This window comes from Tachysurus vachellii, chromosome 23 (assembly GCF_030014155.1).
Source record: "Tachysurus vachellii isolate PV-2020 chromosome 23, HZAU_Pvac_v1, whole genome shotgun sequence".
Lineage (NCBI taxonomy): Eukaryota > Metazoa > Chordata > Actinopteri > Siluriformes > Bagridae > Tachysurus > Tachysurus vachellii.
Window position 1 is genome coordinate 5491675 of NC_083482.1, and position 12854 is coordinate 5504528.

The window sequence follows — 12854 nt, forward strand, 5'->3', positions numbered from 1 at the left end:
CACACACACGCACGCACCAAACACACACGCACGTACCAAACACACAGACATGCTCCAAGTTTAGAGAAACCTAATGTTTTTAAGATGAGCAGTGTGTGTGAAAGTGTGTTAATGACTCACCCTTCTTTAGGACCACCTTGGCTCAGGTCAAAGACTTGGCGTGGATTTAAATACCACATGAATGACTGGATTATTTTGGCCCCCTGAAAGACAACAGCTTTTGAATTTTGAACATTTATAAACCATAGACCAGGCTCTCATGCTTTAGAACAAGCCTCTGATTAGAGTTTCACACACGAACACTCTGAAAGTAATAAAGCTTGATTTAATGATTGCTCCTATTAAGCTCAGAAATTCAAGCTCTGAGATTTCATTTGATTTGGTGATGTATGTGTGTGTGTGTGTGTGTGTGTGTGTGTGTGTGTGTGTGTGTGTGTGTGTGTGTGTGTGTCTAACCTGGTTTCCGCCACTCTTTGGATTAACAAACACCAGCAGCGGTTTAATCAGCTGCGAAGGAATGGGCCTCACAATGAACGGCTTCCATCGAGACTCCTGTTAGCAGAGTTTCGAGAATGTGTTTAAATATAACAAAAGGCAGCTTGCAGTAAGAATATAAAATAAAAAAGATCCTACCTCTGCTCCCTTCTTGCTTGATTTGCGTTTGAATGATGTTCGTTTCTTCTTTTTGCTTGACTTTAGTGAGGACTGCATTAAGAGAGAAAAGAAAGGTTTAGTCTCATTACAAATATATACATGATGAAGTGTCTTTTCTTCACATGTCCACATTTTGGAGGTGGCTGTAGTCAGAGAGCTGAGTCAGCTGTTTTACACCACCCTTTAAGCACAGAGGGTTAAAGGTCTTGCTCAAACATCCCGATGGGGCCAGCTTAGTGGATCCAAGCTCTCAACACTCTAATCAATAGTGCAGAGTTTAATACTCATTTGTTAAGAGCCGAGATTTCTTTGCTGGATGAATGTACACTCACAAACATCTTCTCTCTTGTGCATGTGTGTATGTACACAGGACGTAACGAATGTGTAATGAAGACATAACAGGCATGTGTAGAGCAGTACTACACCAACGCTCGGGCTTATGCGAGTGGGATTGGTCAAACTTTCAGCCTTTTTTCTTCTGGTACAGTAGAATTCTGACTTTTTTTTTAGCTACTTGACTCAATTTGATCTAGATTCTTGCACACTAGAACTGTTGAATTATATAGAATTGCTGATTGTGTAGTGATGCTTGGAAGTGACAAGGGTACATGCATCAAGAAAAGGTCTCTGTTCTGGCATTGAGGTGGTGGAATGAACTTCCGCTGAGTCACTGGTTACCTTCAAACGATGTCTAAAAGCTTCAAACTCTTCATAAAGAATGTAAATTCGCACTCAAAAACAAACAAAGAAACAAAACGTTGTCTGCTATATTATATTCCCCTCCAAAAGCAAAGCGTGCAGGATTGGTCAAATGTCTGCAGGAACCACTTGTTAAGGTAGGATCATATTGTGTAGTATTGGGTATACAGTTTATGGATAGAAAATCATTGGTACAATTGAGCCACTGCATATGAGTCTGCAACAGAAAACAGCCATTTTCTTGGTGTGTGTTGTCTTTTGTGGCGCATGTTACCCATAATGCACATAGAATAAATGCCTGCGCCAACCCTCTAACACTTGATCTTTCATCCACTGTAAAAGCAGTAGGTGTTTAGAAGTGCGCTTGTGCGTACCTGAGGTCTGCGGACACGTATTATCCATGTAGGAGGTACTATAACGGCTGCATGAGCTCCTAACGAACACGACTCTTCTATCTGCTGCAGCATGAAGCAGGTCACCTTGTTGTGATACTGCAAAACAATAATATAGGACATTAAACATGGGAAATTCATGAGATATGATTATTACACACACAGTTTCATACACACGTGTACTTACAGCTTGTTTACACCAAGAGCAACTAATGGCCACAATCTCTTTACTGTGGAAAGCAAACTTCTGCTGAAATCCCTATAGACAGACAGATAAAGAGAATAATAAGTTGTATGTATTAGTGGAGCAAAATAATCTGTGTATTGTGGCCTGGAAAAAAAAACAGTTTAATCCTGTGTAAACTTGCCTAATGTTGTTTTAACAAATTCAGGATGTCAGGATTTTTAAATCTAAAGAACTTTAAATAGAATAATTAGGATTTAAAATGCTATCATTTTACTTGTTTCTGAGATAATTGAGGAAAGCCTGTAGATTTCAGGAGCCCTGACTTGAACCCTACTGAACATCTCTGGAGAGACCAGAAAATGGCTGTCTACTGATGGTCCCCATCCGTCTTGAGAAGATTTTGCAAGGAAGATCGGCAGAAATGGTGTGAAAATCTTACGTTACACCCAAGAAGACTTCCGGCTGTAATCACTGCCAAGGGATTCAACTGAGCACTAAGTAAAGGGTCTGAATACTTACTGTATGTACTGTACATGTGATATTTCAGTTTGGTTCTTTTTAATAAATTTACAGACATTTCAAGAATTCTGCTTTCACTTTTTACATTATGGGGTACTAAGTGGAGATTTGTACCAAAGAGCTGAAGACACACACACACACACACACACACACACACACACACAAACCTTTCCACACTGCTTGCACTTCCCCTCTTGCCGCCGTCGATGGACCCAGTGATGTCGCACTATAGTAGGCTGTCATGGAGACAACTGAGGTCATTATTACAGATCTCATTATTATGAATTAGTAATGACTAATTACAGATGGACTGGCCTGGAGAACAAATGAACACTTCCTGATTAAAATCTTAATTGTCAAGTAGGAAATGCTCTTCACTTTTATCTGGCAAAGAGATAGCTAGTTCCAGGAAAAGCTGGCAAAAAATAAGTTCTAACATAAAGGTAATTCATTTTACATATTAACTTAGGATTAATAAATTACCTAAAGATGGATGACAAATTAAAGTCCAACCAGCATAAAGAGTGTTCAGATAGTGAGCCTCCACAAGCCACCTTTAAGATTCAACAACTTTCTGAAACTGTACTTGAACGGATTCTGTTGCTGTTTTAATGACTCTAGAGAGAGCAGTGACTAACACATGTACCCAAAATCTGACCGAGAATTCCTTGGTGAGACATTTGGAAGACTTTAAAATGCATGTTTTCAGAGTAAAAGTGGTGTCTTGTATTATTAAAAGCAGGATAGTCAGTTAGGCTATGCTTAACAATCATTCTTGTTTAGCAGCCATCACATGTTGGTTCTTCACTGTTTAGTAGCATGTGTATAGGGTCTGTTTGTATCTAGATTCGAAAGGGAAGGAAGATTTGTCACTTTCTTTTTGAAAAGCATGAGTGTATTATTGGTTTGAGATTAGGGCTGGGCGATAAAACGATAACGATATTTATTGCGATAGACATGTGATCGATATCAATAAAAATGTGTTCGATAAGACGTTCGATATTTTTTATTCTTCGTCGGAAGAAAACAGAGGTTGCGAACCAAGTTTGGTTGCATTAACAAAGGCACTCACTCTCTGGTAACCTAGCAACGTAGGGAGTTACACCCTAACAGCCAATCATGTAACAGTATCAAGTTTGGTTGCGCCATATCGTTGTCTCGTGCTGGTGCTGGATTCCTCTTTAGTAACCAGCTACTGATAAGCAGAAAATGAGCCGCAGCGAGCGAGGAAATTGTAAATAAAAGAGGAAAAGTCAGCGCGCCAGTATGGCAGTTTTTTTGGATATTATACTGTAAATCTGACCGTAGTCACCAGAAAGTAAACAGCTAGTGAACTTCCTAGCACTAAACTTGCACTAAATTCTCAGGTTTCTCTATGTTTATATTTAACACTTTGCACTATTTTATTACACTTTTTTAAGCATTTTTTACATTTTGTTTCATTTTGCACCTTAAATGTTAAGAGATAAAAAGAGATAATTGTTAAGTGTTCATTGTGACTTTACACTTATGTTTACATTATAATTATTTGAGTTTTCCTGGTTGTTGACATTTCTGTCTTAATAACTGAGGGGATTACGATCAGAGGAAGGTTAAGTTTAAAATAAAAATGTTTAAATGTAATATATTTTTCTCCTGGTCCTTATTTTAAATGGGTTATAAAAAATATCAATAATTAGCGATATTGACCGATATGAAACACTGATATCGTGATACACTTTTCCACCATATCGGTCAGCCATATTTGAGATCTGTTGCTGGGGTTTAGGTGGTCAGTCAGTATGGTGTCCCAACTGGAACAACAGAAAAGTGTTTGCCCTATCACATGGAGGTCATTTCAAACCCTTACAAAGCCACAGCAGCAGTCTGAAATGATGAAGTCGACTGCTTTACCATGTTCTCATTAGAATTGTGTGTTAGCCTTTAGCCTCACCTGATGCTAGCTGCTGTATGAGAAGAGAAAGCTAGCAAATGATTAACTTAGGGAGGAAAATGTAACTTTGATTTAACTGTACAGATGCCTGAGACATTCTTGAGCCAAACCATACCAGCAAAAATAATGTGCAACAGACCCACTGGTTGTTCTGACCAGGACTTAATACAGATTCAGGCAACTCTGTGCTAATCTGAGGAGCTTGCAATATTAAACATGAGTACAGCTCTCACAGAAAGTAGCTCCATGTGTGACTTCACTTGTAGGAGTTTAAAAGAAGAATCCTGTGCTTGCAATTCCTCACATTCAATTAGCTTTCTGCACAAAAAAACAAAAAAAAATCTTCCATAGAAACAAAAAGAAAAAAAATGCAGTAAAGATTTGTGGCCGCAAAAGACTCAGTGAGGGGACTGACTGGTTTATTGTTTAATCTGTCACCCATCTGAAGGTTTAGAAATGATGTTTATTAAATATTTGTTATGAATCACTGACCAGACCTCAAAACATACTGAGGGAGTATAAAAGAGAGTGAGAAACAGACTCGTCTACATAGGAGATAGATGTTGAAAAGAAGCTGGGGTTGAGATGATATGAGAAGGAGGATGAAGAGAACCGGCAGATGGAGGTATAATCTAAACAGTCTATAACGTCTAAGACAAGAGAGCAAATCCTTATAAAGCTGGGTTTGTGAAATATGACGCCCTTATTCTGTGCACAATATCTAAACATGCACAACCACACGTGTCTATGATATAGCATCCGAATGTATCCAAAATGTTGATGATCTGTGTGTGTGTGTGTGTGTGTGTGAAATACATACACTGCGTTTAGCGGCAGCACGCCTGATTCGATCCAGAGCTGCCTGACCTTTTAGAGCTCTGCGATGCCATGCGGGCTAACCCACGCAAAGCATGATGGGAAACAGAAGGACAGGGGGCACATGGTGCGGAAGGATGACGGGAAGCAGAAGAATGGGACACGGAGAGAAATTAAAGATAGGAAAGAAAAAAGATAAGGAGACAGAAGGACATCAAGTATTTCAGAAGCTAAGAGCTTTGACTTTAGCAGCAACCACAATGTATAATTAAGAACCTAGCTGTTAAAAAACAGAGCACTAAAAGGAATTAGGAAAGATGAGGAAAATCAAGCATGAAGGATGGAAAAAAGGTCACAGTAGTACAAAGTCCACTTACTTCCCGGATGTTCCGAGAGCCCGATTCCCTGAACGATGGTTTACACCTGAAGTTGATCTACAACAGACAGAGTATATTACAATGATTAACATTTCATAGTAATACACAGAGATGATCCGGAATGTTCTAAGGAAACCTCATGAATAATAAAGGTGTGTCCATGAATTGTGTTTTTACAAATAAAAAAAAAACAGACATTCCAGTGATCGTGATCATGACTAGTGATACATTAAAAGAGAAATACATACCGGTAATCAAAGCGGCTCGCACGTTTTTCGTTACAAATCTTTACATTGGTTAGTAAACTGTGATTATATTTGAAACGTCTCTGGAAGCAAGCTCAATTTCACCTTCTCATGATCCACACCTCTACAAACAAGCCCCGTGTTATTCACCATGCAACTCCACTGATCAGCTGCAACACCACCAGCAAGCCCTTTAAGGCAGTTAGATAAGTCAGAGCACACTTGAGGAAAGGAGCGAGCGCACTCTCAGGGGTGCAGTGAGAAGGGAAACAGAGAGCGTTCAGCAGGACATAAACTGAGACAGATCGACTGTGACATAATTCAGGTTTAAAAACTAGTGTCTCGCTGTTCCGTAACTACTAACTTACGTTTATGGCAGACACCCTTATCCAAAGCGCCTTACATTTTATACAACTGAGCAATTAAGGATTATGGGCCTTGCTCTGGAACCCAGTAGCGGCAGCTTGGTGGATCTGGGATCGGCATTACTGCTGTCACATGTATTCCACAAATCCCAAGTGTAGTGACTTCATAGAAAGCTGTGTTAAATGCTATCAGGTCAAACAGCTATCACTTAATTCTCATCAGAGGGGATTTTTTCCTGAATACTGATAGACAGATTTTCCCAGACTGACACACATATCTTTGAACCAGTATTAAGAGTGGGTAGTTGTGTAGTTAAAGCATGTCTCCACATCCCTGTGCCCTGTGAATCAGCACTGCCCCTGCACTAAATGCACTAACCCCTGTGCTGTCTCAGCTCAGCTGGTCACAGAGTCTCAGTTTCTGTTCAGACTGGAGGATGTGGATGTAAGTAACTGATCCTTTAATCCCAGCTTGGTCTTGTACTTAGAAGGATTCTGGATGCTACAGGGGGAAAGCAGGAGCCACATCCCTATAGAGTGTTATACATAATCAGAGAGAGAGAGAGAGAGAGAGAGAGAGAGAGAGAGAGAGAGAGAGAGAGAGAGAGAGAGAGAGAGAGAGAGGGAAGGGTCTGTGGTATTCTCACTCTGAAAGATGGATCTTTGTGTGGCAGCTCATCAAGCCATTCCCCCTGAAGCGAAGACTTCCTGTGAGATAACTGAGGGCAAGGATATGATTGGTTGACTGAAATGTGATGTCACATAAGCCCGGGTACTTGAGCGCTGAGTACTTAACACACCTGAGTGCTCTGACACTCACCTTTTCCAGCTGCTCGATGCAGATGGTGTGAACGACAATCTTGCACGCAGCACATTTCTTTCGAGCAACAGATTTTTGCTATGGAACGAAACAAGACAAGAAATAAATTGGTGGGTCACCAAAACTTATGGCAAATCTTCACAAATAATCATGATTACTTGTTAGTGAGAGCCAAACTGCAATAGAACAGTGATATGTGTGGGAGTAAATGCCATTAAACATTGACACCTAGAGACTTGGAAATATTTAATAGGTAAATAAATAAATAAAAGCCACCTTGGTGGACCCAGGAAAGAGAACACCATCAAGAGAAAGGGTTTTAATATTCGGACCTCATCCTACCTTCAGACAAATTAATGAAGTTTTTAGTAGAATTTAGTTTGGATCTCAAAGAAAAAAATTTTTTTTATATGAATTAATTATTTTAAAAAAATAGCCTGGCTGTTAGAATTTACATTTGCAAAAAAAAAAAAATAATAATAATAAAAAATAATAGTCAGATTTGAATTGTTGAATAAATCTTAATCTGATTTGCTCCACAACTTCAAGCATGTTTTAGAGCAACTTGCAAACAGACCAGCTGAACTGCCATAGAAAGAGATCTACTTCTGGCCTCTGTTAAATACCAAAAAATAGTGGAGAAGCTTTTGTTATTGTGCTTTAGTTGTTGTGCTAAGCACATCATAGTAGCACATCCTACTCTTAAATAAATAAATAAATAAATAAGTAAATAAATAAATAATCAATCTATGAAGTTTCTGTTTTGATATTTATAGTTTAAATTTATTTTGAATTCATTATTTCTTTTAATTTCTTTTCTTTTTATTTATTATATATACACTGTATAATTTTGATTTATTACATTTTTATTATTATTTATTTACATTTTAATACGTTTGCACTTTTGAAGTGCTCCAAAAAAATAAAGTGAGAAAGAAAAGTATTTTATATTGTATTATTATTTATTTTTTTAAGTTAAACTGCATGAAATACAGTATCTTACGGTTTACGAGAAGTGCAAAACACATTAACAAATCTGAAAACACAACGACAAGTCAGACAACCCAGAAACGGTAGTGTATCGTTTTTGAATGGAAACTTACCGATCATTGGACAAGTCACCTGTCACTCAAGATATACAGGTATGGAATCTTATGTGTAATGTGTAAAGTTCTCCGTTTAAATATAAGAAAATAACAGAATTAATCCAATTAATTGTTAATGTGTTTTCTGATTTGTTAATGTGTTTCTGATTTGTTAATGTGTTTCTGATTTGTTAATGTGTTTCATGCACCGATTCAGACAACCCGGAAGCGGTAGGTATAGTTTGTGAATGAAAACTTACCGATCATTGGACGAGACGACGGTCATTAATGATATACAGATGAATGAAAGGTGTCTCGTCCAATGATGGTAAGTTTCCATTCACAAACTATACCAACCTCTTCCGGGTTGTCTGACTTGTTAATGTGTTTTCCGATTTGTTAATGTGTTTTGCACTTCTCGGCCACCGTAGTATCAGGTTGCTGGGATTAAAAGACTCTTTGCTTCTTTAAAAGATAATAAGTAAGTAATTTGTGACATGTAATTTTTAACTCGGCCTCTAGAGGGCAGTGTATTACTTCTCATTCCGAGGCTCAAATGGCATTAAAAAAAACCCTCACAAATGAATGAAATATTGTTAATGTCTATTTCAGAAAATGAAATATACACTAAGGTGCGAGTTCTTGTGCATAGATGGAAGTCTAAATCAAACGCCTTCCTGTCTGAGATGAGTCACGTTCCAGAGATCAAGATAAGGTTCATAACATTTAGTAACAAGTATGCGATGCTGTAAACATAAAGCCCAAAGCCAGCTCCTTACTGCCAAGTTAATACTGAAGTGTTGACCTGACTGCTAGTTATGATTCCTTTTCAATCTGTTGGAAGATTAGATAATGAACTTGATAGTTACTAATGTTACCAAGTTAACAGTTTTCACACACCGAGCTAGTTCTATATGGGTTAAATACTGAGACAAAACAGTAATCTAACTGAATATTATCATATAAGAACCATGTGACCCCAGTGTTAATCTCCTCCCTTCCCTTCTTCCCACATTCTTCTCTTCCCCCTTCATTCCTAAAGGCTGTTCTGTTTCTCATCCTCGGTCTGTCTTCTTCAGGTTCTGCTCTTTTTCTTCTTCACCTCTTCTCTATCACACTGGTGTTATGTGCTGAAACAAACACACAAACATGGGTACGCACCAGTGTCTTGGCGTAGCAGTACTGTTCTCCGACGTAACAGAAATCTCCAGAGACGTTGGTCTCGAACCAGATGTGCTCGCCGTACAGTGCTGACTCCTGCACACAAAATACACAATTTTCATTTCTACGTTTCAACACGGTGACACTTTACAGCTCTGCTGATGAACTCCAATATACATGACAGAGCTTTCCGAATGTCTTTTTTCTTCATGAATTGCTTTTTATATGAGCTCAATCAGTAAAAGTAAAGAGCAGAGCTACTTTTATAATGCAATGAGACAAAATGAAAGTGTTAATGACATTTCTGTAAGCCATTACACACATCAGACTTATTATTGTCCTGACTCATGCAAATGGTGTATTTAGATTTTTGTAATTATGTTGATATTGTGATTAAAGCAACTGGTATTAAGAGACATAAATTTGTCCATTTGCTGTAGTGCTTATCCTACACTGGGTCATGGGGAACTGGAGTCTATCCCAAGGGACTCTGGGAATGCTGTGGATCACTCATGCACCTATTCACACACTATGGACTTGATTCATAGATGTAAATTAGCCCTCAACATGTTTTTGGTCACGGGGAGGAACCTGTAGCACCTAGGGGAAACCCCTTTAGCAGCCAAAGGAAACCCCTGAAGTACCCAGAGGAAACACCTGTAGCACCCAGAGGAAACACCTGTAGCACCCAGGGGGGAACCCCTGGAGCACCCGGAGGGAACCCCTGGAGCACCCGGAGGGAACCCTTGGAGCACCCGGAGGAAACCCCTGGAGCACCCGGAGGGAACCCCTGGAGGAGCACCCGGAGGGAACCCCTGGAGCACCCGGAGGGAACCCCTGGAGCACCCAGAGCAACCAGAGCTCCGCCTCCCTGCCCATGCATGCCCCACCCCCACAACTCCAAACACAAATTAGAGGCAACCATTAAGAAGTCCCAATGACAGAGATGTAAGGCAACCATAGCTCACAATAATACTGCTCCTAAATAAAAAAATATGACCTAGCAAAGTGGGGAAGTGCATTACTAAATAGGAAAGATAATAGAGAGTTAACTCTGTGATCAATAGTATCAAATGTTCCACTTTGTGGTGAACTGAGAAAACCCTTCATATGATGAAATTCTGACATTTTTCTACTAAACACACTTCTGATAACTCCATGCTATACAGCAGAAACTCTACACTGCAGTTCAGCTCATCTGACCAGATCGGCTTGGAAAACTAGATTTTGACAATCTACTGGTGAGGTTTCTGACCTCTTTATAGACAGATTGCTTCAATGTTTTTTAATCTGTCTCTCTATGGCATGTCATCTTTGCAGACAAAAAGCCACTGCACGATTAAAAGTAAAAATTTTGCATGTTGTTTTGGTGAAATACATTAATGCATTGTGAAATTGTTCTAGGTATGTTATAGGCAAGAAAAAACTAATTGGCAGAGTTGGCTGAATTGGTCGAATTCAGATTTGTAATTGCTTTTTTTCTAGCTGTATGTTGGTTATTCTTAGACCTCCAGGCATCTATGCAAAAAGCTGTAGCCTGTGGCTGGTGTACTCTATGTCAGTGTACTGGTAACAGGAAGTATCAAGAGAGTCCAACTCATTGTTTGGTTAAGTATCTGGCTGTGTGAGTGTGTGTGTGTATGTGTGTGTGTACATGTGTGTGTATATGTATATGTATGTGTGTGTATATGTGTATGTGTGTATATGTGTGTGTGTGTGTGTGTATATGTGTATGTGTGTGTATATGTGTATGTGTATATGTGTGTGTATGTGTGTGTGTGTGTGTGTATATGTGTATGTGTGTGTATATGTGTATGTGTATATGTGTGTGTATGTGTGTGTGTGTATACTCACGCTCCAGTCCACAGTGCTGCGTATCTCTCTGTCCGAGTCACACTTGGCCAGTAGTGAACTGGTGGGCTGAGACGGCAGGTGCTGTAGCCCTGACTTAGCTATGGCCTTCCTGTGCATACAAAGGGAAAGAAAGAAAAAGAAAGAGATGCTCAACAGCCGATCAGGTCAGAAACATGCAATTTTAATCCAATGAGCAATCGTGTTCTTGAGACGGAATGAGAGACTAAAGCACACACATTATCGACACAACTACAAAGTGGGGAAAGACGTGTGCGCGTGCTTGATCAAGTATACAGAAAAGCACCTTCACCTTTCACATACAAATAAATATCCACCTTCAGAGCTTCAAACACACACACACACACACACACAATACTTAAACCTTCACATACGAGAGGAACCCACTCCATGTGTCCGATTCTGGATTGTAGTACATTCCCTGCCACAAGGGGGAGCCCATCCTGTAAGCCCGAGCCGCCACCGAGCTCCGCCTCCCTGCCCATGCATGCCCCACCCCCACATCTGCCGACCTCCATGCCTGGCTGTTTCTCCGGTAACGTCCGTACAGCCCATGGTAGCCGGGGCTGTGATACACAGCCTCGGCTGGAAGCAAGTGGGAGGAGTTTCGGCGTAAACACCGTGGTGCACGGATGAAGGGGCGGGGCTGAATTCTCTCTGCTATTAACATACTCTGAGTTAACCACGAAGCACAAGGCTCAACCTCTGTCTCTTCAGGATCCTCCCAGCTGCTGTTGCTTTGCGAGTCTGAAGCAGTGGACTGTCCTCCCTCACCTCCTTCTTCTGTTTCCTTCTTTTCACTCATTTGGATGACGCTGGCAAGTAAAAGAGATGGGCCAAGCAGCTGAGCAGGAATACAGCAATGTTTCTGCGTGATTGCATTTTTTTGTGTAGCAGCACTACTCTTATGGACCACAGCATTTGCCTGAAGTTGGACACTGGACCTACGTCTCTGCATGAGATCTGTAGAGGGCAGACCGGCGCTTGAACGGCGCCGCACTTTACTCGCTGGCACTGCCACGCTGGCGTGCCGCCGTCTGATTGCCTGGCGGCATTTTCCCCGGAAATGACGGCGGAAAAATGTGTCCATTGTTCTGAGGGTTTAAGAACGCTATGCACCAAGACTGGTCCCTCGTAAAGAGGGTTCTGTGGGTAGGGGAGAGTGAATCAGTCAGTATATACCATGCACACACACATACACTGTCACAGAATGCAGTGCTGCTCTTTAAGCTCGTATTCTGCTGATCAGATTTTAGATAATATATGAGACCACACATTTTTTGCTTAAATATAAGGCCTAATCGTATTGGTTCTGCTTTAAAGAGTTCAGTGTAAACTAGGTCGGGTTTGAATTCAGGTAAACGTCCCATCCAATGCTAAAGTGTCAAATCCAAGCAGGGCATGCCGCCAAAAGCAGCAGTGACTATAGGCAACAGAGCATCTCTCTTTCAATAGAGAAACAGTGGCTTCATGAGCGCAAATCTGTTTGCCACTGATCATCCATTTACTCCAACCTCAAATTTCAACCTCATTCTGACTCAGAGGGCAAATGCTGCCTGAGCAACTGGACCTCAAGATCAAGAACCACAAAAACACGCTGATCTGTTCCCTAATTAGGCCCTCAATGGAGAAACTTGATCAAATTATTTTACCTAAATTGCAGAGTGCAAGTTTCCTAAACCATGATCGGGGCAACACGACCTCGCTGTGTACAGAAACTGAATATGGA

General features: G+C 40.4%; 1 protein-coding gene across 3 annotated transcripts in view; it reads right to left on the reverse strand.

Moving 5' to 3' along the window:
- The window catches only part of dgkza (diacylglycerol kinase, zeta a), a 95957-nt gene that overhangs the window by 47384 nt on the left and 35719 nt on the right, over positions 1-12854 (reverse strand). The window contains exons 2-13 of one of the 3 annotated variants that reach the window (XM_060859196.1): positions 11500-12271; positions 11108-11216; positions 9254-9349; positions 7008-7085; positions 6835-6906; positions 5578-5634; positions 2619-2687; positions 1933-2004; positions 1728-1844; positions 634-705; positions 457-552; positions 121-203 (exon numbers count right to left, since the gene is read on the reverse strand). In XM_060859196.1, coding sequence (XP_060715179.1) covers positions 121-203; positions 457-552; positions 634-705; positions 1728-1844; positions 1933-2004; positions 2619-2687; positions 5578-5634; positions 6835-6906; positions 7008-7085; positions 9254-9349; positions 11108-11216; positions 11500-12215 — 1637 coding nt within the window. In that variant the 5' untranslated portion in view covers positions 12216-12271. The remainder of the gene's footprint in view (positions 1-120; positions 204-456; positions 553-633; positions 706-1727; positions 1845-1932; positions 2005-2618; positions 2688-5577; positions 5635-6834; positions 6907-7007; positions 7086-9253; positions 9350-11107; positions 11217-11499; positions 12272-12854) is intronic. The other 2 variants (XM_060859197.1, XM_060859198.1) reach the window with 2 other exon arrangements.